Here is a 27,952-nt window from a genome sequence, read left to right as displayed (position 1 = left end):
TTCAGCTTTGCTTTTTAATAATTTAAGACTGACACACAGTCATCTACTCCCAGAGAGTCCCAACCCTTTGGGCTGAGAGCTGGGAAGCACCCAGGTGGAGAGCCCATCCCCCTGCCGGTACCCTGTCATTGCATTCCCTGCCGGCCCACCCACAGAGGCCACCAGGGAATCTGGGCAGAGCACATGTGGCTGGGGACAGCCTGGCACCAGCTGCAGCTGGTGTCCACACTCCACCAGAGAAGGCAGGCAGGCCCTGCTCGCCAGCGCCCGGCCTGGGCAGAGGCAGAGGGCAGGGGGCTGTGGGGGAGCGGCTGGCTGGCCAGACCTACTGGCCAGAGCTGCCCTTCCCTCACCTTAATCTCTGGTTCATTTCTTCCCCCTTAACTTTATATATCACAAAAATTTCCCAGAGATTCTTAATATTCTGGCTACCAGATAAGCTCTCATGCCAGACCACATGTTCCAATTTTGGGTTTAGAATATATGGCCAATGGCTATAAGGCCATTACATTAGGACACTTGACCCATTTCTGGAAAAAGAGCAAAGTGTCAAATGGGACATGGAGAACTTGAGATTTTAAAGGCAGGTTCACGGCCAATAGGGCCAAGCACTTTCTTTGGTTCTGGAGTGTAGAGGCTGGGGGAGTCCCTGCTCAGGAGTGGGATGAGATTTGGGGGTGAGGAGACAAGTACCCCTGAGTCTCTCTCCTCCTCCTGCCAACAAGGGTACAGAAGGACACTGACACCACTCCCGGCTCGGAAGGAGAGCCATGTTTTCTGTCCCCAGTTCAGCATCAATTAACATCCTTAAACAGAACGCACCATCCCGCCCTCCCCTGAAGGTGCTCCATCCCAGCGACCCCACCACAGCCAAGGGGCTACACACCACCATGACCTGTTTCCTGTCCCCGAAGCAGCTTCATGCAGTGCATTTCCAGCCATCCTTCCCGGGGCAGGTCAGGGCAGCCGAGGGGGTGACAGTGAGGCCAAGAGCAGCCCTGGGTCACCGAGGGAAAGGTCTCTGCCTCAGCACACGGACTGACAAGCTCTCTGCGTGGGCCAGGAGCTCCTTAATGTGAGCCAAGCCCAGCCCTGCAACCTTGGCCCCATTCACCTCGAGGATCTCATCCCCTACCCCCAGCAGCCCCGAGTACAGCTTGGCCATGCTCGCATCAGCCATCTCCTGCACGTAGAGCCCTGCAAAGGAAAACAGAACAACTGAGCACATGAAATCCAAAGAGGCAGCTCTGTGGGACCCTGACCAGGTGGGCGTTGTCCCAGGCAGCGGTGGGGGGTGCAGGTGCTCATACAGCGCACTGCTCCATGCGTGTACACGCGCGTGCGCACACACACACAGACAGGTACACACCCTCATTAGTCTACCTCACAACCACAACTGACTTTCTACATAGATACAGTGTGAAATGATACCTGAGGCTAACGTTTCATTTTTCTCTTTTAAAAAGCTGCACAAATAAGGCTTTAATGAAAGAACACTTTCAGCTAATAATGCTCTAAGCTGTTATTTGTGTATACCCCAGTGTGAATGAGGTAATCTTACATTTTCCTGAGGTGAGCTTTGATTGTAGACTAGGAAGGAAACTGATGTTTAAAAGTTAAGAAAAAGACCAACTTCACGCCCGCCACTGGTTGGGATTCACAAAAACCATCCAGTTGCTGCCTCCAGGTAGGTGGGGCCGTGGGAAGGTATCACTGGAGTGAGGAACGTGGCTGAGGTCAACCCAAACCTGGTTTGCTTCGTATTCCTGTTAGGACCAGCCTTGGCCTCAGTTTTCCTCAGAGTGATTCCTCTCTGGGATTTCGAAGCATCCAGGCAAAAGCCCAGGAAACATAGAAATTCCACACCCTATTTAAAAAAACCATGCTGGCTCATTTGTCCCTTATTCACACACATCTTGTCCCCCACACTGCCCCTCGGAAGGCCCTGCCTGGCCTGTGTCCGTCTAGGCAGAACCCACTTCTTCCCCTTTCCCTAGGTCCGACTCGGGGAGCCCACACCCGAGGAGCAGACTCTGTGGGGCCTTGAGGCTGGTGAGCCTGAGCTCCCCGGGACTCTCCTGAGTGCACAGTGCAGGCCAGTCCTGCTGAGGGACCCCTCTCACCTCAACTTCCTCTGAAAACCTTCCAGACTCCCCTTCAGTTAAGAGAGCGAAGAGTCTTCCGGGGAAAGCTGGGCACCAGCCCGCACCCCCTCACACACTGAGTGAACACGGGTGCTCTGAGAGCACAAGGCCAGGCTGTGGACGATGTGCAGAATTCAGGGGGGTCACTCGGCGCTGCCTGAGACGACCTCGCAGCTCCCCAGCCCAGGCCGCACACTCCACTCTACTTCTGCGTCCTAGAATCCGCTTCCTTAGAAAGGGCCTGCAGGGGCCTCTCCTCTGGTGGCTCGGTCTCCGGCCTGAGGGCATTTAAAACACTTGAACCGTAGTGGGATGTCCTGCCTCTACTCTCCCCCACCTCCGCCGCTGGCCCCACACGAGCTTTGTTCGGCCCAGCTTCCAGCAAGCCTTGTGGAGCCACCCTCTGAAATGGGGGTCTGGAAGCACTGAACTCTCCCTCAAGGCGCCTGAAGGTCAGTCGCTCAGAGTCCAGCCAAAGCAGCCTCTGACACAGCCCGTCCCGGGTCTGACTTGTGGAACTCTCTCCCAGCGCGGGGGCTTCTCAGCCAAGCAGAGCCTTGGCCGCCAGGCTGCCTCCCTCCTGATGAGGGATGCCGACCATCTCAGGGGCTCAAGGCCTTTCTCTCAACCCCCGGCGTCTCTCTGTCCCCTTCCGTCCGGAGGCTCTAACTGCTTACTTGCCCCGTCTGCATGTTGGGCACAGAGAGAGGGCCGGTCAGGAGGGGGAGGGGTGGGCCTACAGAAATGGCCGCTGTAAGCAGGAGGTGCATGTGGGGAGCCATGAGAAACTCCAAAAGCATGTAGCCAGGGCTGGACATGTCGTGCCAGTCATTCTGGGGAGACCCTGGGGGAGGCTTCAGCACAGAACGTCATGACAAAAATAGGACGGAGAATGGCTGTCGTAGGTATTTATTGTTTGCTGGAAATGGCCTGTGTTAGGCACGTCTGATCTCTGTGTGGCACTCAGAAGCAGGCCAAGCCTGCTGTTCTCACGGGCTCTCCGGTGTGACAGCCAGCAAGTTAACCCCAGCACCTTGATGTTCTGGCGAGGAATGCAGACCGGCCCCAGCTCACGGCCCCCCTGAGGCCCAGCAGAAGCGACCCCTGGCTGTCAGAGGACAGTCTGTGGCCCACAGGCACCAGCACCAGTCATGTCCCGCGTGCCTGGGGGTCTCTGAGAGACGTCCAAAGGCCAACAGCAGCAGCAGGAGCAGGGCACCACCTGGGAGGGCAGGGAAGAGCTCGTACCAACCTAGGTGAGGGGTGCCCTGGGGGGTGGGCCAGGGCAGAGCCCAAGGAGCCCTGGTCACCAGAGACCCTTGCCCAGCAGACATCAACTCTGTGACCGCCTGCAACGCGGCCCAGCAGGACTCCGGGGGACGCTGAAGGGCAGAGCATCCTGCTCGGGTGTGTGTGACCTCACACGGACAGACGGGGCAGATCATGGAAGTCCCTGGCAGAGTTCTGCTTCCCAAATACAAATGCTCTTTGTGAAGAGGGAAGGGAAGAGAAGTGCCAGGCACTGTCCCAGGGCCCTCACGGGAAGCTCCTGACTCTTCCAGGCAGGTCTGAGCATATCTTCAGCTTAGAGACGAGAGAACTGAGGCTCAGAGAAGGTAAGTAACCTCCGTGGGCCACACAGCAAAGCAGAGGCTCTGGAGTACAAACCGTGCCATGTCACCTACCTCTCTGCCCCTCGGGAAGGCCTGCCGCCCCTCACTGAGGAAAGGGGAGGCGGAGTGCCTACCAGCCTGCTAGCGCTTTGGGAATACCAGCCCAGCTTCACAAATGCCATCTGCCTGTGAGGACAGACGCCGTACCCGCCCTGAGGTCCAGCGTGGGGGGAGCTCATCCTCTTCCTCTCATGCTCAGGTAAGATCCATCAGCAAACTGAGTCACACCACCTTCAAGTCCAGCCCTTCCCACATCCCCACCGCCTCCCCAGCCCCAGCCCCCACCGTCAAGTCTTTCCACCACAGGATCTTTACAAAGGGTCTCTCTGGTCTACCTTTGGCTCACTAGCGTCTGTTCGAGGTCCGGCCGCGGGGCAGCGACACGGTTCCAGGCACAAATCAGAGCACGTTGGTGGGGCTCCAAGTCCCACCACCTTCCAGCTCAGTGCGGTGGGGGGGCGGGGAGGCGGGCAACGCCCGTCCCGGGCTCAGCCTCTCTCCCCCTTGCTGCTCCGTGCAGATCAGCTCTGCGGGCACACAACCCGCTCCTCCCGCACCCGGGTCTGCTCCAGCATCCTCCGCTGGGACGGGCTGCCCCACCCGCACGCCAGCCCTTACCCGGCTTTGCCCGGATTTGTGTCTTGGAACTCTCTGCGAATTGGCACCTCATTTGGAGAATATATAAACGTGTATACTTTTTTGTAGGTACAGCTGCCTCCCTCCCTGGAACGTGGGCTTTTGAGGACAAACCGTCCTCAAAAAAACCGCTCCTGCCCTACCCTGTATCTAGAACACCTGGTCGGAGCTCAGTGTAAACTTGTTGAAACAATGAAGGATGGAACAGAGGTAAGAACTCGCTGCAGCGTGCAAACCTGGCAGCAGGCAGATTTTTTTTTTTCCCGGTGACATGACTTTGACCTAGGCGATCACTCAGCAGAGCGTGGCCAGGGCAGGATCCCTGAGCACGTTGCCCTCTGGGGCCAGCGCTGCGGGAGGGGCTCAGATGCCCAGCCACGCTCAGCCGCAGGAGGAAGGGAGCCATTACACACATCAGCCACATCAAAGGGCTCCCGAGACCCAGCAAGCATCGTCTCCCTTGGGCGCTCCAGCAAGAAGCCTTCAAGGTTCCGGTTTCAGGATGTCAGCGCACAGTACAAGGGCAGCAAAGTCCGCCTCGCCCTCCCTACCCACCCCAGCAGCCCCGCACCTGACTCTTCCCGAAGAGCCCCTGAAGGGAGAATTGCAGCTCTTTGGCTATGAGGCTGTCTGAGTCTGGAGCTCCGCGTCTCAGCCACATTCTGGAAATGCCCACAGCCAAAAGTGGTTTGCTAAGGCCCCACGGATGTGGAGCCCAGAGGAGGGGAGGGGCCATACCTGTGTCGCGGCGCCCATCCCCCGAGGCCACGCAGAAGCCAAAAGAGCCCTCTGGGGAGCGTTGTAGCTGCAGCTGGGTTGTGCCATCTGGGAACACCTCTACTACGCGGCCCACCATACGCGTCTGGCTGGGGGTGCTCACGTCCTCCACACTGAGGGCACGCCGGGGTGAGGCCTTGGCTACTCTGCCAGGGGACCGGAGACACAGTGAGTGCAGAGAGGGCTGGGCCCTGGGGCCCAATCACTCCCCTCCTTAAAGATGACAGACACCTCTTCTCTCTGAGGCTTTGCAAAGCCCGCTGCGAACCCCAGGCCCCCTACTTCCCCTCTTCCCACCTCCTCCACACAATTTTAGATCTTTGTGGTACACAGACCTCTCTGAGAATCTAACAAAAGCTATAATGTTATAGAACTTTTCCAGGAGGGAACAGGCCACTTGAGGTGACGCCATGGAGCCGCAGGGAAGAGCAGCTACCCCAGAGGGTCCTGTCGGGGGCAGGGGTGGGAGTCCTCTAGACAGGGACACAAGTCAGGTGCCTCTTTGGGGACCCTGTCTCTGGATCTCTAATCAGATATTCCTGGTTCAGGAAGCTCTCTGAACATTCTAATTTTAGCATGTCATCAGACAGCAGAGGGATGGAGGAATCAAACCTTCCAACTCCCCCCATTCTACCAACTCTACAACTTCTCAGAGCTCAGGTGCACAGGGCAAGTCTCTGAGGTGTGGGCTCCAAGACTCCCATGGCACCTGATGAAGGACCGAGTTAAGCTTACCCCTCTACTGATGACGCTCTGGGTCTACCCCCCATGCCACTTGCCCACTCTTACCGGCCAGCTGCACTGTGGTCCCCTGACTCCCCTACCATGTAGAGGCTGGACCGGTCTCCCTTGCCACTCAGCAGAGAATGGAGGTTCTGAAAGGAGGCAGCTTTCCGATGTTGGTGGGACGGCGACACCTGGTGGTAAGAGTCCAATATTGCAGGTAAGAAAAGACAAGGGGCCAGGGGTTGGCAGAGACCTGACCCCAACCGTGAACTCAGTCGAGGGCTTTTTATGAAAGTGGGGACACAAGCTTTTGTCACTACTTCAAAGTGCCCATCTGGAATCACCATAATTTACTCAAGCAGATAGGTCTATATAGGTGATCTGAAGGTCAATTTTAATTTTGGCCAAAAATCTTAGTGCTAGGATACTAATAATTTCATTTATAAAGAAAATCTAATTTTCTCATTAAGAAATAAGAGTGAAAGCAAATTAATTGAAGGATAATAAACATGGCTTTAGAGTTTTTGTGATTTTGTGATTCTTTAGTATCACTTTTATGATTGTTTACATTAAAAATTTTTTATCTGAGGATTTCCAGGAAAGATGGCTGAATACAACAATCCTAAATTCACCTCATCCCATGGATATAATTAGATAACATGCATATCAGTGTAAGTAACCCATAAAACAACCCAAAGACTGGCAGAACAGACTCTCTGCACCTGAACATAGAGAAGAGTCCACACTGAAGAGGGTAGGAGGGGCAGAAACTGGGAGCTAACTGGACCTGCAGGACCATCGGAGGGAGGGAGAGACACTGGGTGCAGAGAGAGAAGAGGACCAAACCCTCATGCCAAGCATACCAGGCATGAGGAACCTGACATGGAAGATGAACCCTCATAACATCTGGCTTTGAAAACCAGAGAGGCCTGGAATGCCTGGGTGGCTCAGTCAGTTAAGCCTCTGCCTTTGTCTCAGGTTATAATCCCAGGGTCCTGGGATTCAGTCCTGCATCAGACTCCCTGCTTGGCTGGCAGTCTGCTTCTCCCTCTGCCTGCCATTCCCCTTGCTTTGTGTGCTCTCTCACTGTCTCTCTATCTGACAAATAAATAAATAAAGTCTTTTAAACAAAAGAAAAGAAATTTTAAAAAAGACAAAGAAAACCAGAGAGGCTTCATTTCAGGAGTTCTTAAAATCAGTGGGGCTTAACACCGGAACTTTAAAAATCAGTGGCCTTGGCTCTGGGAGACCTGGCAAGATGACTGGAAACTGAATCCCTGCACTTAAAGAGATGGCACAGCAAAAAGCCCCATTGAGATACAGCAGAGAGAAGCAGCAGTATGAAAAACAACTGGGATATATGGGAGGGAGATTTGTTTACTAATAGAGCCTGTGCTGGAAGGGCAGGGATCTTTGGGAGACTTTTCTAGGAACAAAGTTGCTGGTAGGCACCATTTCCCTCCCCTGCCCCTCAGCCTAGACACATGGATAGCTCGGGGAACAAGTACAGCACCAACACTTAGCACCTAACTTGCTAACAGCATGGCCCATACCCTCATTCTCTTGTGCACATGGCCCCTCCAATATGCCCTTGGCCAGAGCCCATTCAAAGTGGTGCCACAGCCTGGTAGTGCGCAAAGAAGCCCCAACAGTGATTCCTGCCCTGGAGAGAGGGGATGATAACCATGCACATTGGTCTGAGACTGTGGCCCCAATGGTGGGCTGGGGGCAGACATCCAGTCTGACTGCAGGCCCTGCCTACCTACAAAAACTTCTCGGGGAGCAATACAGAGAAAATGTCCTGTAGTTCAACACTACTGCATCTCTGGCAAACTCCTGGTCTGAGTCAAGTCTAAGACAGCCCAACAGTGGCCCATTAACACCGCAGGGACCAAACATTGCCCATAAATGGCAAAGAGAGCCACTGCAGATGACTAGACTGGGGACAAAACAGCTGGGCACATGCAACACACATAGGGGACACCACTCAAGTGCCAGGTTCTAGGGAACAGAGCACACTGCCCTGCAGGGCATGGCAGGAGCTCTTGCTCATAAGGCCACTACTTTCAAGAGCAGGAGACATAGCTGATTTCCCTAACACATAGAAACAGACACAGAGTTAGACAAAATGAGAAGACAGAGGAATATGTCCCAAATGAAAGAACAGGACAAAATCAGAGCAAGAGAGCTAAATGAAACAGGGATAAGCAATATGCCTGACAGAGAATTTAAAGTAATGGTCAGGGGCCCCTGTGTGGCTCAGTTGGTTAAGCATCAGACTCTTGATTTCAGCTCAGGTCATGATCTCCAGGTTGTGAAATCAAGCCCCGTGTCAGGCTCCACTTTGGGCATGGAGCCTACTTTGGATTCTCTCTCTCCCTCTCCCTCTGTCCCTCCTGCCCCCCTTCTCTCCCTCTCTCTAATAATAATAATAATATAAACAATGGTCATAAAGATGTTCACTGGACTTGAGAAAAGAGTGGAGGGCCCCAGTGAGACCCTTACCAAAGAGATAGAAAGCATAAAAAAGAACTAATCAAAGATAAAGAACTCAATAACTAAGATGAAAAATAATATACTAGATGGAATAACTAGTAGACTAGAGGAAGCAGAAAAATGGATCAGTGACCTGGAGATAGAGTATTGGACAGCAATCAAGCTGCAAAGCAGAAAGAAAAATAGCAAGAAGAAATGAAAATGACTTAGGGAACTCAGTGACATCATCAAGCATAAAAGCGTTCTTGTTATAGGGATCCCAGAAGGAAAAGAGAGAGAAAAGGGGGCAGAAATCTTTCTGAATCTGGGGAAGGAAACAGAGATCCAGAGCCAGGAGGCATAATGAGCCCTGAACAAAATCAACCCAAGGAAGTCCACACTAAGATATATAGTAACTAAAAAGGTAAAAACTAGTGATAAAGAGAATTTTAAAAGCAGCAAAAGAGAACAGTTACATACAAGGGAAACCCCATAAGGCCATCAGCTGATTTTTCAGCAAAAACTTTGTAGGCCAGAAGGGAGGGGCATGATACATCCAAAGGAAGAAAACCTGCAGCCAAGAGTACTCTTTCCAGCAAGGCTGCCATTCAGAATAGGAGAGATAAAGAGCTTCCAAGCCAAAAGTTAAAGGACTTCATGACCACTAAGCCAGCCATACAAGAAATATTGAAGGGAACTTTTTGAGTGGAAAGGAAAGACCAGAAACAGGAATAAGAAAATTAGGAAGCCCAAAGGCAGTAAAGTCAAGTACATTTATAAAAATGAGTCAAAGGATTCACAAAGTAAAAAAAAAAAAAAAAAAAAGTAAAGTAAGACACCATATACTTAAAATGTGGAGTGGGGAGGTGGGGAGGAGAGGAGTAAAGAATGGGTTTGGTCTGAAGTGACCATCAACTTAATGTAGACTGTTATATGCAGAAGATGTAATTGATAAACTCAACACTAACCACAAATCACGAGCCAGTCATAGATAATGCAAAAAAAAAAAAAAAAAAAAAAAACCAAAGAGAAAGGAATCCAAGTGTATCACTAAAGAAAGCCAACGAACTGTGAGAGAAAAGAGCAAGAGAGGAAAGGAACAGAAAAGAACTACAAAAACAACCACAAAACAAGTAACACGATGGCAATAAGTACATGTGTATCAATAATTACTTTGACTATAAATGGACTAAATGCTCCAATCAAAAGACACAAGCTGCTGGGATGGAGAAAAAAGCAAGACCTGCTGCCTACAAGAGATTCATGTCAGACCTAAGGACACATGCAGGTTGAAAGTGAGGGGATGGAGAAACATTATGTAAAAAGATATGAAAAGAAAGCTGGGGTAGCCATACCTATACTGGACAAAATATACTTTAAAACAAAGACTGTAACAAGAGACAAAGGATACTATATAATCATTAAGGGGACAATCCAATAAGAAGATACAGCAATTGTCAGTGTTTTCACATCAAGCCGCCACACCACTGCATCTGTGAGTGTCTGGGCTCCAGCTTGGTTTATGTGTGCATCCGCTAGCCAGGGGTGTCCTGGGGTTTCAGAAAAGCCAGAGGGAGGTTATTCTGGGGGTCTGAGAGTGTTAAAAAAATTTCCATATTAATTAACAGTGACTGCTTCTTCAATTTATACCATTTTGGCTTGTGGACGTTTTCGTAGGAACTCTCTAATTTTGGACATGAGGGGAACCTGTATCAGGAATATAAAGATCAAGGGGTGTTTCCTCAAAGAATTCACACTCCAGTGAAGGGAGGGGGACAAACATCCATTAAAACACTACATGGCAAGTTCCCCGAAAGAGAGAAGCACAGGATAGGATGGGAACATAGAGCAGAGCCCCCACCCCCCAACCCCGCCCAGCTCAGCCCAAGAAAGGATTGGAAGCGGCTTCATGGAGGAGGCAATTTCTGAAGTTGTCAGATGAACACAGATAAACACAGACATTAGCAGGGAGAGACGGTGCGAGAAACATTTCAGGTGAACGTTCAAAGTCAGTGTGTGGCCTAATGACAGAACAGCAAGGTCAAGGATATCAGAGAGGACGTTTAGAAGGAGAGTGATGAGAGATGAAAGCAGATCACAGAAGCCCTCTGGCCATGTCAGGTGATCTGAACTCTACCCCGCCGGTGTTAAGGGGCCAATGGCGGATGTTCGGCAAGGGGGTAGATAACCAGATCTGTGTATCAGAAGGACCACTGTGGAAACCAGGTGGAGAAAGACATCACAGGGATGACAGTCGGGAGGCTCTCGCGCTAGTCTGGGTGTGAAGTGAGCTGGGCAGACTAACAGTCACTGTGGTCATGAAGAAGGTTCCAGAATGATCAGGCAGTAGACTCTAGGACTTGGCAGAGGTGGCAGAGTTGAGGGAGAGACAAAGGGAGGAAGAGAAGCTTAGGATGAACCTATCTGTGGAAGAGAAGCTTAGGATGAGCCCATCTGTGGAAGAACAGAACCGCGGGGTGCTGCCTACCCCTGCGGGGAGCCGAGTCTTGTGGATCAAGTGTGCGGAGGTCAGTAGCTTCCCTTTCCCCACCTGGGCTCTTCAGGGGGCATCCTCAGCCCTTCCCATCATGTCACCTTCCATTCCAGTGGCACTGATGCCACTCAGCCCTTGGCTGGACCCTTCAGACTCACCAGATGCAGGGACTGTGACGACGGGGCTTTCTTCACTCTGGGGGTGCTGGTGTGGGACGCCGGGCCCGGCGCAGGGGGCTGCAGCTGCTCCACACTATGGCTGCGGGCCTTGCCCAGCTTGGGCCTGGCGCCGTGGCCGAGGGCCTGGAAGAGCTTTTTCAGCCCCAGGGTGGAGGCCAGGCTGGTGCTGCTTTTCTTGCTCCCGTCAGAAGGGGCGGCAGAGCGCGGCCCAGGTCGCGCGCTCACCCCCGGGGATGCTCTGCAATGCAAGGTTGGACGTGAAGCGGGCGGCAGGTGGCTGGGGGGAAGGCGGACAGTCCCTTGGGGTCCTGCGGGCCCCAGGACGGACAGCCTTGTGGACAACGTGGCAGGTGGCTACAGAAAGCCTGAGAGGACATCCGCAGGATGCTCTGCTTGGGCAGCTTTTCCAAACAAGAGCTCAGGCAAGACCCTGTGCTTCACCCCCAACTACGGGCTCACCCACCCACTCATTCCATCCATTCATTCAGCATTTCTTCAGAGCCTCTGTGCTTTCTAGAAACAACAGGGGTATGTGACATGGCACAGACAAAGTCCTTACTCTCAGACTAGTAAATGAAGGAGAAAAACCCACAGCAAGTATCGAGAAATGCCAAGCCGAGAGAGAGGGTGGCCAGCTCTTTCTGAGAAGATGGCATCGGGCTGGGAGCCGAACGGTAAGGAGGAGCCGTCCTGACGAGGCCGCAGGCGAGAACCCGGGGCAGGGGGAGGCCACAGCTCCTGGGCAGGAAGAGGCCCCATGTAGGCCACTAGCACCGGGTCGGAGCCCGCAAGGCAGGCAGGTGGGCTGGATTCCACCAAGCACGGAAGGCAAGGTAAGGGGCAGAGAAAAAAATCACTGGGGGTTTTCAGCAGGAAAAATGACATTATTTAATGGCTGCTGTGCCGAGAAGGAATGTAGGAGCGACCGTGAAGGCAAGAGCCACTGGAGCTGCTGGAGCTGTCAGAAAGAAGTCATGCAGCCCAGACCGGGAGAAAGCAGCTGGAGGGCCATGCCAGGGGCTCAGAGAGGCCAGCAGGAGGCGAGTGGGAGCGAGCACTGTGTGGACGGGGAGTTTGCCGGAAGAAGGCCTGGGGAAGCGGTTCGGTCAGGGGCCTCTCAGACACCCTCGTGGAGAAGTCGGGGGAAAGCGAGTGTAGGGGCTGGGGTTCTGGAGAGCACACGGCGCCAGAGATGGGGCCCTGGCTCTCCGTGTCACCAGGAATGTGGTGTAGTGCAGGAAAGAACCTCATGGCCACGGCACTGGCTCACCGAGACTTTGAGGACTCGGGGCGAGGACTCAGCCCCTCCGCGTGGAAGGAGAGAATGAATAGAAAGGTGAATGCCAGGCTTGTTTCCCAGCCCTGAGTCAGAAACGAGTGGCACTCTGGCCACCCTGCCTGGGGGGCACCCCGAGGGTCGGGACTGTCTGTTCAAGTGTGCCGACCACAGTACCAGGAGCTTGAGGCTTAGGGTAGGAGCAAGCGTGTGCAACACACTCAGAGTGGCGGGGAGAGGAGTCTTACGGTGCCATGCCCAGAAGAAGTCTAGGAAGCCTCTAAGGATTTCGGAGTAGTGAGGCCAGTCATGCCACGGAGCGGGGGTCTCTTTCTCTACCCAGCCCCCCACGTCCCACAGTCAAGGCCCTTGCTCCCGTCACTCACCGGGATGGCACCTGCCCTCCAGGACTCATCTCTGGCCTCTGCAGACCTCCCTCTGGCTCCTGGCTGGACTCTGGCTCCTCCGAGGCCAGGGAAAGGGTGATGCTCATGGAGCTGACCGTGCCAGCAGCTGCGGGGTCGGGAAAGCCCTGCACTCCTCCTGCAACGACCACAGCCCTCCCGTGTCGCTGAGCCGTCCCCGCAGGTCACGGTCATGGGAGGGGACATGCCCAACAAGAGAGGCGGGAGCCCCAGGAGAGAAGCAGAGGCAGTGGAGAGCCCCCCACACAGCAGGACAGGAATGAGGGGCTGTTTACTGCTATGGTACCCCACCCCCAGCACCGCAACTGGCACACAGCTGGTGATGAATAAATGTCTGTACGATGAGGGGGCTGCTGGTGAGAAGTCATGCCCTTCCTATAACAAGAGACATGGTTGGGAATGGGGAACTTCTGCATTCCTGGGACGCAAACCACAGTCTTGTTGGCTGGGAGGTCTAACAGCTGTAATGACAGGCACCTTTCTGGAGCATGTCTGAGGTGCTCAGCAATGAATTAAACCCTCTACATGCCCAACAAGAGAGGCGGGAGCCCCAGGTTACAGAGGAAGAGCCTGGAGCATGGAGGGCTAGCGTGGCCTGGCCAAGACCTCCTGGCTAATGAGAGGAGGAGTCCGAGCCGGAGAAGGCCAAGCTGCCCAGAAAGGCCAGTGGCTGTAGGACAAGAGCCTCTCAGGAAGTGGCTGGGGGCAGCCAGCAGCTGGCCTAGAGCCCGCCCCACCAAAGAAACCAGACCTTAGAAGGGGGTGGGCAACAGGCAGCTCAGGGGAGTGCCTGCCCTCTACAGGCTCCCGTCAGCAGGGGAAGGAGAGGGAAAATGTCTGTGTCCCCGTGTGCAGCAGAGGGGGTGGCGAGCAGCCCCGGGGGAGGGCACTTGGCCGTCACACCTTCAGTAATGTCAGCGCGGTCTACCAGCTCTCTGTCCTCTTCCACTGTGTTTCCAGGCCCTGGATCCCTCCCAAGCCACCCCAACCCCAGGGCTGTCACAGTTCTGGACACGCAAAGGCAAGGCTGTGGGGGCCAGATCTGTTATCTCTGCCTAAGAGTGAAACGGCCGAGTTGCTCCCCTCAGATCACAGCACCAGGGATCAGAACCCATGACCAGTGATGCCCAGGATTGGTCCACAATATGAGGACATCTTCCAAGGGCGGTGGTGATGTCCCTCACCCCTTTGTAGCCCTTCCTGCTGAAACCCAGGATCCTGTCCAGAGGGCTGCAGGTCTGGGACGGCTTTGCCTACTGACCGGTGTGACTAGACGGCATGTCTGCCTGGCCACAGAAGGTCTCGAGGGCAGGACTCCTGCTGAATTCATTCACTTATGTACTCCCCACAGTGCCTGCTACGATGCCTGGCATGTAACAGGTGCTCCATCAGTGCTGAACGAATGAATGAGGGAATGAGTGAAATGAAGATGTTGAAGGAAAGCGCCTCAACCATGCGATTGTAGGCACCGACTGCTCTAAGCAAACAGTAAACCTAGAGCTGTTCCATCATTCCTGCTCTGTTAGTAGTAAAACTCCCTTAAAGTCCAGGCCTCCAGCAGCCAGAGTTTGCTGCTTCTGTACACACCCCAGGGTCCCCCGCAGTCGGAGGGAATCACCCCCACCTCCCTGACTTCTGCCTCCCCCTACCCACCCAGGAGGTGGCTAATTTGTGTCCAGGCTGATGTCGAGTCTTATAGCCAACCCACAGACCTCGCAGGTTCTGGAAACACCTGCCACTGCTCTGAAGGGCTCCAAGAGGCTGCCGGGAGTATGCACAGCTATGCCATCGAGTCAGATGTAAGGTAAGGAAGGGCTCAGAGCACCGGGCCTGGGGTCTCTGCTTACCGTGGCTGCTGCTGTTCTCTGGGGGCGGCTCCTGGCTGCAGGGGCCCTCCTCTACCTTGCCCTCGAGGCCGGCCCCTGCAGGGGACTCCTGCAGCCTCAGAGGCGTGCTGTTGTTGCAGTTGTTGGTGGACAGGGCCAGCAGAGGATGCCGGACTGGAGGGCTGCAGGGCTGGGTCTGGGCAGGGGAGAGCTCACAGGTCCTGGGAACTCCACTTCTCGGAGGAGGCAGAGGCGGGTCCACAGGCTCTCCCTGCCTGCGGGGCCTAGCCAGGGCTGCCTTCCTGCGAGACACAGGTGAAGTGGTTTTCCTTGAAGATGGAGGGGTTGGTACCCAGCCTTCGGTGGAGAAGGAAGTCTGCTTCTGGGCCTGGTGCAGGGCAGAGGGCTCTGCGGGACTCTGTTGCAGGGAGGAAGCAGAGACGGTCTGGAGAGACTCATGGCTTCCTCCATCCAGGGCTTGTCTGCCTGGCACCGAGGACCCCAGCTTCGTGGAAGGGGTCAGGGGACAGGCTGTCCTGCTCAGAGCCCGGGAATCCACAGCGTGAACCCAGTGGTTTCCCGGCCCTGGTCCAGGCAGCTGCTGGGAGCCCAGAGAAGCTTTTTTGGATTCCGGGGTAGGAGGCTTGGCGCAAGCATCTTCTCTGGGAAACCGAGTCCCCTCGGGCAGGTGTCCTCTGCCTTCTTTCACCTCTGCGACGCCCTCCATGTGCTCAACCACCGGCAGGTAGTGAGGGGCCTGAGGGCTCCCTGGCAGCTCCGATCCGACCTTCCGGAACCACCTGGGGCCTCCTCGGGGCCTGGAGCTCCGCGGACGGGGGCTGTTGCTGCGGGCCGGGCCCCGAGCCCTGCTGGGCTGCGAGGTCCCAGCCTCCTCGCTGTCCGTCCTGCAGCTGTCGGAGGTGTCCGTGCTGTCCAGCGCCGAGTCCGCCTCCCCGGGACACACCACGTCTCCGATGTGCGTTTCCCGGATCCACTCGGTGTGGCCCCCCGGCTCGGCAGGGAGAGGCCTGAAGGGGGGGCTCGGGCCCCGAGCGCTGAGGGGCTCCGCCCGCACCCCCGGCCCGCCACCCGCCCCCTCGCGCTCCCGGAGGGCCCTGGGGTCCGCGCCGGGGCGCCTGTCGTCGAGGCGGCTGCCGCAGGCCTGGCACTTCCTGTCGCTGCCCCGCGCGGGCGGCGCGGGGACGCCCCTCTGCTCCCGCAGCCCCACGAGCCGGCAGAGCGCGCCCTCGCCGGCGTCGGTGCGCGCGAAGCCCCCGCGGACGTAGTGGGCGAGCTCGGGCTTGGAGCGCAGCGGGCCCTGCGCCGCCGTCTGCCCCGCGCCGCCCCGCGCCGGGCGCTGCCGCAGCCGCTCCAGGTAGCGGGACTCGGCGTCGCGGGCCGACTCGTCCTCGAAGCGCACGCGGGACGGGGAGGCGCCCCGCTTCGGCCACTGCCCGCTGCTGGACTCCCCGCTGGAGGAGTCGCTCGTGTTCCCGTTCTGCGGCGTGTCTCTGCAGGCAAAGGGCATCCTCGCGTCCGGGGCTGGGCTTCTCCGGCCGTCTCTGGTGGGGAGACAGGGGGAGACAGGTCACAGGCAGGAGACCCGGAGGAAGGTACCCCGGGGGACAGCTCTGTGATAACCGCAATTCCAAAGTTACCCCACGTGGGTTTCGAGTAACTTCCAAGCCCATCCCGATTCTGAGACCCAGCACTGCGCAAAATCTATAGGCGCTTCTTTACTTTTGGCTTTCCTTCTGTAGCCTGGCACAGCCTGGTTCAAGATGAAACGTTATACAGGCACAGGGGATGTACAGAAGGATGACAGCAAAATGCTCGTAGTGGGGTGCGCGTGCGTGTGTGCGCGTGCGTGTGTGCGCGTGCGTGTGTGCGCGTGCGTGTGTGCATGCACACTTAGGAGGCGAGCCTGTCATTCATGGGCATTGGGTAGGGATGAACTCTCCCAATGCTGTATTTGCGATAAAGGTTTAATGGGAAAGTGAATTTTAAGTCTCCACAGAGCATGTGGTGACCTGAAGTCAGGGTTTCTAAGCATTCTTGCTCCCACGGGTGCCCATTCAGGGTTCCTAACCATCTTGCTCAGACAAAATTTGGACAGAATGCTACCAATGTTTCTCCTTGGGCTCTGCATCATCTGTTCCAGCACCCACCTACCTGCCCTCCTCAGCCCCTTCCCCACACTCTGAAAAGCTGTGAGGACAGGACTGTGCTAGGAAGAGTCATCCTGTCACCGGCCTTTGCTCCGGGAGACACTGTGCTGGTGGTCAAGTCCTGCTCCGCTCAAGAAAACAGTACATAAATCTCACACCAGGGCCCCCCGGAGCCAGGAACTTGAGTTTCCAGGCATTTTCTATCAAAGGCTGCCTAAGGAAAGACTAAATGTCCCCCTCCTTTCCCCTGCAGTGGCGTCCCTGTCAATGCACTGCTCAGTGTTTGACATTCACACCATCTTTCTCATTTATCACTTCTCTATCACTCACACTGGACTCCTGCCTTTTACCCAGACTCCTTGCCTCCTGTCTGCTGATCCTTCTGGAGCACAGCCTTGTCACACTGTCCCCCAAGGGGGTACAAGATTCAGCTCCCAGTCTTTGTGGTAAAAATACCATGCCTCTACCTTCTGCAATGTTTTCCTCCCCAGCTCTGCCCCCCCACCAACCACTCTAAAGGGCCCCCCAGGCTTCCTACCTCATCCCCCTCATGCAGCCTGCTTGCCCCATTTCCTGGGTATTTGGGGGGGGGTGGGGTCTTTTTTCTTAACCTGCCTGCATCAGAATCCTATCTGTTACATGTTACCTGCTGCATCGACATCCCACGTGTGATGGTTACTTTTGTGCATCTACTTGATGGGTAGGTACCACGGTGCCCAGCTACTTGGTAAAACGGTCTTCTGGATGTTTTTGTGGAGACATTTTTTGGGTAAGGTTAAATTTAGGTGGGCAGACTTTGAATAAGGTTGATTACCATCCACGATGTGGCTGACCTCATTCAACCCACTGGAGGCCTGAACAGCACAGATACGGATCTTTCTGGAGCAAGAAGGAATTCTGCCAATAGACTAAATGCCTTTAGATTGGAGTTGCTACTCTGCCCTGAGTCTGAAGCCTGCCAGCCTACCCTGCAGATTTTGGACTTATCATGCCTCTATGATCACATGAGTCAATTTCTTAAAATAAATCTCAGTCCCTCTCTCTCTCTATACACACACACACACACACACACACACACACTCTCTCTCTCTCTCACAATCACATACATGTGCGCACACACACACACCCCTGTTGGTTTTTCCTCTGAAGAAACCTAATGCACCGTGATCGTATCTCCTCCTCTGAACACCTGCACCACTGGCCCCACTCATGTGTCATCACAGACTCCCAGGATGTTAGTGCTGGAAGGCTCTTCCGTGGCCACATGGTCCGACCTCATTCCTAGAAAGGAGAGGCCACACAGGACCAGCTCCCAGGCTGACGGGCACCTGAGCGGCTGCAAAGGCAAGCCGTGGGTATGTTTTCTCCCTCAGACAGGGCCACAAAAATAGAACTAGACCCTGACTGAGCTGGTGGTCTAGTCCTGCCTGGAGACAGGAGCCTGCATTTTGGAGACCTGCTACCTCTTTCCAATTGCTTAGAAATGTGCCCACATATGCAATCATCTATACTGGTGTAGTCCATGTGTTATGTTACTGTTTTTAGTCCTCAAAGTGTCTCCGAAACCTTCCCTAATGTTACCTTCCTCTGGCCCCCCTCCCCCACCTCCCCCAACAGAGAAGTAGACTCTTCTCCAGTAGCATTGTGTACAGAGCACAACTGGCTCAAGCTGCCTGGAGACGCCAGCAACTTATTATAATGAAATGTCTGTGGGCGATTAGTGGATTTACTAATCCTTCCCCGAACTCGATGCTCCAGTGACTCTGGAAGAAGGATGCCAATGCTTTCCAAAAGGCCGCCTTAACCTGAGTTTCTCCTTCACCAAGCTTACGGCTACCCAACAGAAGGACAGCTCTGATACACAATTAAAAGGAAAGGAGTTCAGACAGCAGCAGGAAGAAACCATACATGCTTAATGGTTACTGTTAAAGCATGCCAGCCAGTGGGGACAGCGGCCCGGACACAGACACAGCATCCACTGGACTGGGCAGGCTGTCCGTCCCGGCTGTCCTTTCTGTCTGAATAAATGGCATTGCCTCTGTGGCTCACGTGAACGTGACTGGTGCCCTGGGGGTATCACTGGCCATCCCTATCTACCCCTGCCTCTGTGTCTTGACAGCAAAGCCACTGGCTGACCTCCCAGTCCTGATGGGTTGGAATGGTCTGGATGGCTGAGGGGGTCCAATACGGTGTATAAAGGCTGTGAGGTCAGAGAGACATTGCTCAAGACTGAGTCTCTGCAAAGCTCCACGGGAGCCAGCTACGGCTGGGAGCTTAGGGCCCTCCCTCACTCGGGCCTCGTCAGGCAGAGTACAGGCTCAAACCTTGGAGCCTAGGCCTCCGATCCCTCAGGCCTGCTGGTCACCTAACTGGGAATGCTGAGCGGGCAGAGGAAAGTGACAGCCAGGGTCCTGCCTGCCACACTAAGGGGGGTGGGGGGTGAACACTTCCTAAATCATGCAGCTTCAAGTGCCACAGGGCAAGCACAGGGGCCTCCCTGGAGGCGGCGACTAGGTGTTGGCTAAATATTTCCCTGCCCGGGGATGCACTGGGTCCTGGGGGCCTGCACACTGGCTGCTAATCCTGACTCCAGTATCTTCTTTCAATGAGCACTGCTCCAGGAGGAAATTTTTTTTTTTTTTAACTACTGTCAAGCACGTGGGTCTGCCTGCTTTGAGGCCTGAGTGGAACCTGTGCTTAAAAGCTCTGCTTGGAGGAATTCTGCAGAGCTATCAGTCCTCCTGTTGTCTGGAGCTCACACTCAGCCGGGCCCTATCTACCCACTGCGCACAGCAGTCGCAACGCCTACGGGCCACGATACTTCCAGGGACCCATGAAAATGTTTCAATTTCTTTTCAAATCAGAAGAAAACAGTCTTTAAAGTCTAAGAAAACATTCTAATATGGGATACCTTTAAATCAGCATGGTCGTAAACTGTAACTTTTAACTTTTATTATGGAGGAAGGCAGACAAGGCCAGAATGCCTTGGGACCCCCAAAAGTCATAATGTGGGTCTGCTTTCAGAGAGGGGTTCGCAGCTGAGATGTGAAGTTCTTCCCTAGGATCGCCCCCTGGGTGGTTCAGGGTCTCCCTGCCTGTCTCCGCATGGCCAGGGAGGTTCCTGGGATCCCTGAGCCGGGGACCGTTCTCTGTTGGTGCCTGTGAATCCCCTGGAGCCCCGAGCGCTGGCCCTTGAAGACCCCACCTTGCACCTGTGTCTCTTCCACTGCTCAGGATCTGAGGGGTCGCTGTCCATGTGGGGGTTTCTGGGTCAGCTCTCCAGAGCCCTCTTGCCGGGAAGGGAAGGCTCTGGCCAGAGAATCCCCATCCCATCCCCATCCCCCTGGAACAAGAGGCGAGCAGAAGCCCTTTCTGGAGGCTCACTTCCTATAACTGTGCGTTTCCAACCACACGATCCATGCAACCCACACATGCTCCAGAGTCTTAACGGAGCCACGACCTGACACAGGACAAGAGCTCTCGTGGTGCACCCGCCTCCCGGACCCTGCATCTTTCTGGCATGTTCTGCCCTCCTGGTATTAGGAATAGCAACCTCAGTGTGCCTGTGCCCCAAATGGCAAAAGTCTGTGTTTCCAGGAGCTACTGGGTTTCTACACTGATTTGCTTCCAGAAAAGGCAGCTACTGCCACCTCTTCACCTGCGGGAAAAGCCTGTCTGTTTGGGCCTGCCCCAGCCGCCTCCAGCCAGACCTAGGACAGAGAAGGCTTTCTGGAGACAGCCCCCTCTCTCCCAGCCATCTTTCACTGAACTGCTCTTTGGAAGGAGGGATGCCTCTGGGCCGAGGGCGGGGGAGGGTACGGGGGTGCTGGTGCGTCTGACTCAGGCCTGGGGCCTGTGTGGCATCTCCATGTGAACTCAGCATGGCTCTCCAGGGTGATCTGACAAGCATAACCTTTAGAAGCATCTGCAGCGAGCCATCTGGCGTTGATTTTTCAGCTACCCCCTCTGAGGATTCACCAGTGCCGCCAAGTCGAAGTAATTCTTTTCTGGACACGGCAGCTGTTAAAGTGGGTCACCTTGCATTTCCATAGCATTTCGATAGCCAGGGGACAGCCTGACGAAAGGGAACGTACTTTAAGGTCAGTGACTGGGATTGTTATGAGCTGCTTGGGGGATCTGGGGAACAGAAGGTGTCCAACAGGACCGCCATTACAGTCACATCTGCTTTGCAAATCATCCTCTTGACTGTTTTGTGGCTACAAAGCCCAGCCCAAGGATCTATAGAAAGTGGAGCGGAGGGCTCTGTGACACTCTATGGCTCTGGGTGCCACATACATGCAGAGGAGAAGAGTTTGGATGCTCCCAAGAAGCCATGCCTATTCCCAGCTAGTGTCCTCCAAGCACACTGAGACAAGGCACAGACGCAGAAATAAAAGGGGAGCTTGCTTGCCGGGTTAGGATCTCTGGAGCCCCTCCTAGGTGTCACCGTGACACTGAACCCGGAGGCAGGCCTCAGCCCTCTGCACATGCTGGAGTCACCTCAGCGGAGCCATGACCTTCCATGAGCGGGCTCAGCACTCCCCATCAGAGAGCATATGGTCCAGTTCCACTGAGAATCCCCGCTCCCGCTAGTACCACGTGATGGAAACCAGCACAGCCAGCGTGCCCATCACAGGCTTTGTCAACAGCGCGGACGTCCTGCTTTGGGGCTGGCCCGGTGTGGCACGGGCTGGCAGCTCCGGGTCAGGCCCACCCAGATGCACTGGCTCGGGTGTGTGAACTCCATGTGTCAACGGTTCCTGGAGGGGCACAGCACATGGAACGGCGCGATGACAGGATCAAGGTCACCCAAGGAGTGGTCACCTAGGTGAAGTGATGGTCTGAATGTCCTTGAACTTGTTCATGTCCAGTTGGCTCACTCCCACCCACGACCCTAACATCGTGAAAGCAGGGTAATGTCCAATTAGGCCATTCTGACCTCTCTCCTCCTCTACGGATCTCGTATCCAACTGCCCGATAGGCAAGTCCAGGGCGAGGTTCACGGGCAGCCCCCTCCAAAGCCTGACCCTGCACCTAGACTTCACCCCCAGGCTGAGGCACCAGCAAACCTCCAGATACCCAGTCAGACCCTGGGCTTCACCCGGGATGCTTCCCTGCCTCACACTGCCCATGTCCAGTTAACTCACGGGCTATGTATGGGTCACTAACCCACACAGTCCCCACTCTGCACGGGGCTCAGTTCTAAACACCTGACACGTGGGACTTCATGTAACCCTCACAACAACCCCGTAGGATGGGCGTTGTAACAATTCCCACTGTGCAGATGACAAAACTGAGGCACGGAGGCTTCCCTAATGGCATACAGCCGGTATGAACCCACTGGTCTGGTTCCAGAGTCTCAACATGTCTCCCTTCTCTGCTGCCTCAGTAAACCTGCCTGCTTCTGGCTCTTGGCAATGCCTTGTCTCTGCAGCCTCCTCCCGGTCCCATCTCACCAGGACCACAGCACAGCGCGCTCACTGCCCCGGGGCCCCTGGATCGGAGCCAGAACAGCTTTACTAAGATGCACGTGTGGTCATGCTCTCTACCTACGTCAGATCCTGGAGATTTCCTCCACACTGTTCAACTTGACTTCCACGACGTGCTTCCACTGAGCTCTCTGGCCTTTGAGCCACTCCCTCCACCTCCCTCGACACCCAGTCAAGGTGTGCTGAGAGACTAAATGATTCAGATCAAGGCCCTGACATGGGAACCACGCACGCAGACAGAGGGAGGAGTGAGCGGCGGCCTTTCGGCCAGATCCTACCTCTCCTCCCTGCCACAGCCCTCCTTGGCCAGCCTGGCCGGGGCCCCACTCACCGGCCACCCTGGGCAACGGCGGGCATGATCTCATGGCTGGCACGGAGGGGCCGTGTCCGGGCCTTCATGCGGGCTCGCTGCAGCAGATGCTTGGCTTCCTCATGCCTGGGGCTCAGCACAGACTCCGGCTTGGGACCAAAGGTCCTGCAGGGTGACACACGGGCCAGAGCAGGCGGGGGAGGGATTAGAAGAAAATAACACGGATTAGAAGGGCTTTCACAGCATTGAGCTTGGCTGTGCCAGAAAATGCCCTGCATGTGCAGCCTTCCTTGTCCAGCTCCTGCACAGAGGGTGCCGGCCTGGGGCCTGGGGTCCTGGGCCTAGGGTCTGGGCGATGGCTCTGAGTATCTCTGGACATGGCTGGGGAGCTGGCCCGCCTTGGACATCTGCTCAGCGACCGGATGCAGAGATCCCAGGAGGATCTAAGAAGGGCAGGGAAATCTCCAGATTATTCTATTGTTCCTTCCCTGGGCAGGCAATGGGAGTTATCCGGGAGGGCGGGGGAAGGGCCTGGCATTGTCGGACTGGGCCCGTGCCCAGCCAGATGGTCTTTACACACATCACCTCCCTCTCTCCTTCTGCCTCTCTTTGCACCCACACGTACCCATGCAAGCCCCCACCGCAGACACGAGGAGTCAGGCCTCAGCCCGTCGCATTCTGCTCCTTGCGGAGAATGACATTTCTGTAAATCTTGGTGCTTGCTTGCCTCAGTCCCCATCCAAACCCATCAGGCATCAGCTCAGGGCTGAGAGAAGTTAAGCTAGACCCACACCAAGTCAGCCAATGGCTCGAATTTCGTAATAAAGGTCCTCTGCCAGCCCTCCCCACCTGCCAGATGTGTGGCCTCCCGGGCCGGTCCAGAGCCACAGTCCAGAGCGGTGGCCCTCTTTCAAAGCTGTCTGGCCGACAGTGACTTACAGCCCACACCAGGGTACAGAATAAGGCAGCCCCACAACCTCCCACTGACAAGCCATTTCTCTCCGCCGAGCTCCCTCTCCCCAGCCAGGCTGGCCCAGGGCAGGTGTGCTCGCTGCTTGACAGATGAGGACGTTCTGCAGCAGACACGAACATTTGGCACACAGCTCAAGGTCGAACATCAGTGGAGAGCAAAGCAGACGATCGCCAGCCCCCCTGCCTCCAGTCTCCTTCCCACACCCTCTGTCGTCTCCTTCCTCCCGTCCCTGGATCCCCAGGGCAGCCTGAGAGGCCTTGTGGCTGGAGTCACACTCTTTGATGTGACTTCAGCATCCCCCGCGGCTGCCCCTGTCCGCACTGTCACAGCCGCTGGGCTGTCCTCACCAGGGAGGGTCCACTAAAAGAGAGCCCAAGCAGGTAGAGGCTCAGCCAGGCTTAGATCTCAGATGAAAGCCCCCCAAATCCTGTGTCTCGCCCACCGCATGGGTGACCCCAAGAAAGGGGCCTGACCCGGAGAAGGCAGCAAGCAGTTTCCTGGATGACAGATGACAGATGTGAGTGGGAAATGGCATAACTCTGGGGCCTCCCTGGGACATCCTTGGACAAGCTCGGGCAGTCTGTGGTTCTTTCTTTTTCTCTTTTCTTGCCTATTCTTTTCTCTTCTTGCTTGCTTTTGTCTCTTTCTTTGTTGCTCATGCTTTGCACCTAACCTTGCTTTGGGGCCCAAGGGAAAAAAAAAAAAAAAAGAACTGCTAGAATAAAGGCACCATCTGTGCATACGAACCCTGGCAAGGCCCAGGCACAGTTTTGGAACGAGGCGGGTTTACTGGAGGGACGTGAAAGTGCATCTCCAGGCCTGCGGCCCCGTGAAGCCTCCTTTGGCAGGGGAGACCTTGCTCTGCACGGCTTCCCAGGCAGGCGGCCCCTCCGATGTGCTGCTGAGAGCAGCTGTGCTCCCTGGGGCTCCTGCTCCGACAGCAGAGATAATGAGGTTACCAGCCCGAGAGACGCCCCTGCAGCCGCGGGCCGCTGGCTGCCCGCCCACACGCCCCGAGCCTTCCGGTGACAGCTGTGCTTCCCCGGCTGTCGCAGGGCATTTGTCACAAGACCTGGTGGGCAGGCAGGAGGGCCCCCAGGCAGCTGGCCAGATGCTGCCAGGACCGGCCTTGCCCCCAGGTTTTTAAGCCATTTTCCAGCTTTGTTGCTTCCTTTCTGCTCCCTCTACTTGGAGCTGTTAATTCTTTTTTTTTTTTTTTTTTTTCTTTTTCCCATCAGCTGCCCTGCTTTGGTTCCTGGCAAACAAAGCTGCTTTCTCCACTGATTGGAAAAGTAAGGCTTTTTAGGCTCCTGAAGGCATCCGTGCAGTGACAAGCTGAGCAGAGTGGGGAGTGGCAGCCCCCTTCACAGATGGCAGTCAAGGTCAGCAGGGCAGGCACTCCTGGCCCTGGCCAGCCCCATGGAGGGGGAAAGGGCTCCTTGTCACGGGAGGGGGGGGCCAACGGCTGCAGTGCCGGGGGACGTTGAGCCTCTCCCAGCCCAACTGCCCCCCTGGAATCATTGCTGCCTCTTGCCCGTCTGCCCCAGGGGTGCCGGCCCTGCCAGCCTGACAGGTCCAGACTCTTCCATCCGAGCGAGGCTTTCCTGTCTAGTCTGGCCCTGGCCTCTGCCCAGGGCATGCGGCCCTAGAGCCAACCCCTTCCCGTCACGGCCTATACCCCGCCATCTCAGCTCCCACATTTGTGGAAATTTCCTGGAAGGGCTGGGGCGGTCAGTGCATGGCTACGCTTAGGCAATTCCATCTCAGAACAGACCATGTTGCTCCTCTCCCGAAAGCTTTGGCCGTCTGGGACTCATCAGCTCAGCGGGTAGGGCACAGGGATAACAAGGCTGAGCGCTGTTCCTCCCTGGGCCTTAGTCCCCGCCGTCTGCAGACAGTGCGAGCTGGACAGCTGCAGAGACTCACGCTGCTACCCTGGGAGCCCAGGTCTTGGCCAGGTGGTCTGGTGGACCCCACGGGCTGGGGTTGGGGATTTTGAGGTCCTCTCCCTGGGGGGTTCACATCACAGAGCTTTAGTTACCAAGGAGCAACACCACCTACAAGGAACTAATTTTGGGGGTGCCTGCGTGGCTCAGTCAGTGAAGCATTTGCCTTTGGCTCAGATCATGATGGGGTTGAGCCCTGTGACAGGTTCCCTGCTCAGTGAGGAGCCTGCTTCCCCCTCTCCCTCTGCATGACCGTCCCCCACTCTGCCCATGTTCTCTCTCTCTCTCAAATAAATAAATAAAATCATCTTTCTTTCTTTCTGTCTTTCTTTCTTTTTTTCTTTTAAAGGAACTAATTGTTGGGGACAGCTAGAGTACCACAGGAGTACTCTGGCCGTTCCCTCTGTCCCTCCAACCACCAGTGTCCCAAGCTGATTGCAAGGACAAGGGTGGCCTGTTCCCCGCGTCTGGTCTCTCCCTCTAAGCCAGTTTCCTGGTGGAGAGACAGGCTTAGCTTTGACTTCAGCTCCCCTAATGGCCAGACAGGTGGAGATCACCAGGACAGCTACCTCGCCTCTCCTAGCCAAGGAGGGAGGTCAACAGGACAGAGTAGACTCTTTCTACAGCCATTATAATCCTGGATTAAAATAATAAGCTCCAGCAAGTCTCAGTCTCACCCTTTGATTCCAGGAACTCGAATTAGGGAAATAATTTGGACTATAAAGAGATCTGACATTTCCTAGATTCCAGGATCCATGGGCAAAGGGGAAATGTATCACATACAGGACATATATAAACCTTCTTGTCTTGCATTTGTTCCATCTTTGTATTCGATAAAGCTTTTAGATGACCGAGGGCCAAGCCCTCCTGCTGTCCCACTGTGTGCAGTTTCCCCGAGTGAGGGGAAGAGAAAAGGCGGGCCTGAAATTGAGTCCTGACCCCGTGTGGCCTGACAGTGGGATGCTATCCTGGGGATGTTATCACTGGCGTCTTCCCCCTCGCGGGCGGCAATACACGCCAGGCTGGAGCAGAGCACGGGTTCCAAGTGTGGCTCTGGAGCAGCCTAACCCGGTCCTAACTCTGGGCTGCCCCTTACAAGCGGGTCACCCTGGCAGGTTACTCTGGGGTTAAGCCTCAGTTTCTTCATCTGCTAACGAAGGGCTCAGCTGAGAAGAGAGACTGAGATCCTTTTAAAAGGAGCAGGCTACTGGGTACATTTCAATCAGGTTAGCATTCACTACTCCTACTGCTGATATTATTGGGGTTATTTAAGTTACTCTCTTCTTAGGAACAAAGGATGGACCCCCTAACCGTGAACTGAAATCCCAAAGAGATGACATTGTCCTCGTCTTCAAGGGGAAGGTATGTTTGGAAGGGAACCTGTTCTGAAACTCAAGAAGGCTTGGTGGTTTTGCTCTGGAACACTCTTGACAGGGCTTACCGAGAAGGCGATGCCTGTCGAATGGGGAGCCCGAGGAGACTGGTAGCGGAGGGCAGCTGCTGCCCAGAGAATTAACAGGCAACTTCTGACCAGAGAAGGAGGAGCGGGCGCCCTTACGAATGGTTGCTGTCTCACTGAACACCTTGGAAAGAATCTGGGGCGAGGCGAACAGAGCTTCCTTAAGACGCCAACTTACTTGGGGAGAGTAGGGCGGCTGGCTTTGTTCTTGCCATCTTGAAGGCTAACAAATTCCCTAGGGGGTGGCCCCTCTGGGCAGCACCACCTGGCCTCCCTGTGCAGAGCCAGGTGCCCAAGACTCCCCCCCATAGGAGGGAGAGTGGCCAGCTCAACTCCGGAGGCCAGGACGGGAGTTTGAATGGACTCTTCTTGAATGTCAGCCCAAGCCCACAAGTGGTCTAGAGTAAAGCAGCTTTCTGCAGCCTCTGTATTCACAGAGACTGGGACCGTCATGAGGTTTCCATGTGTGGCGCGTGGGCAAGTGTGGTCACACGGTGGCAAGCGTGCTCCAGGAGGCACGAGCTGTGCGTCAAGGCTTCAAGCGTTAGGGTTCCTCCTTCTCCACCCAGCACTTAGAACCCTACATAATCCAGAGCACAGTATCGGAACGCTGGTGAGTGGTTTACCTTTTCTTTTTAGGTGTGCTCTTGTGGGCTTGGGAGTGCCAAGGGGGCTGTCCTCCAGTTTTCCTTTGCGTCTGTATATCTGAGTCTGCGGGCAGGATGGGGGGTGGCTGGGGATACGAAGGACAGGCTGTGGCTCTGCCATCCTTCCCCACTCCCTTGCCTTGGTACCCCTACAGCCGGGAGGATCCTGGGAATGTGCTAGAACGCCTCTTCTCCCATGCTCACCCCCAGGACTCATCATGCTCCCTAATCCTAGGGGCTCAGAAGATCCAGAACCTGACCAGTCAGCCAGAATGATCTCCAAACCCTCTCACCAGCTGTGGAGCACGGGTGCCAGGCCACAGGCCACG

The 27,952-nt window shown here is 55.4% G+C and overlaps 1 protein-coding gene across 6 annotated transcripts in view; it reads right to left on the bottom strand.

The window, feature by feature from the left end:
- KIAA1614 overlaps positions 1–27,952 on the bottom strand; it is a 47,533-nt gene continuing 19,581 nt past the window's right edge. For 3 of the 6 annotated variants that reach the window (XM_082703927.1, XM_082703926.1, XM_082703924.1), the window contains exons 4-10: positions 22,620–22,763; positions 14,653–16,193; positions 12,767–12,923; positions 11,084–11,342; positions 6,020–6,147; positions 5,192–5,376; positions 1–1,197 (exon numbers count right to left, since the gene is read on the bottom strand). In XM_082703927.1, coding sequence (XP_082560053.1) covers positions 1,004–1,197; positions 5,192–5,376; positions 6,020–6,147; positions 11,084–11,342; positions 12,767–12,923; positions 14,653–16,193; positions 22,620–22,763 — 2,608 coding nt within the window. In that variant the 3' untranslated portion in view covers positions 1–1,003. Of the gene's footprint in view, positions 1,198–3,037; positions 3,367–5,191; positions 5,377–6,019; positions 6,148–11,083; positions 11,343–12,766; positions 12,924–14,652; positions 16,194–22,619; positions 22,764–27,952 lie in introns of those variants that run through there. The other 3 variants (XM_082703925.1, XM_082703929.1, XM_082703928.1) reach the window with 3 other exon arrangements.

Source organism: Mustela nivalis (assembly GCF_964662115.1).
Source record: "Mustela nivalis genome assembly, chromosome: 16".
Classification (NCBI taxonomy): domain Eukaryota; kingdom Metazoa; phylum Chordata; class Mammalia; order Carnivora; family Mustelidae; genus Mustela; species Mustela nivalis.
This window is presented reverse-complemented; position numbering and strand designations above follow the sequence as displayed.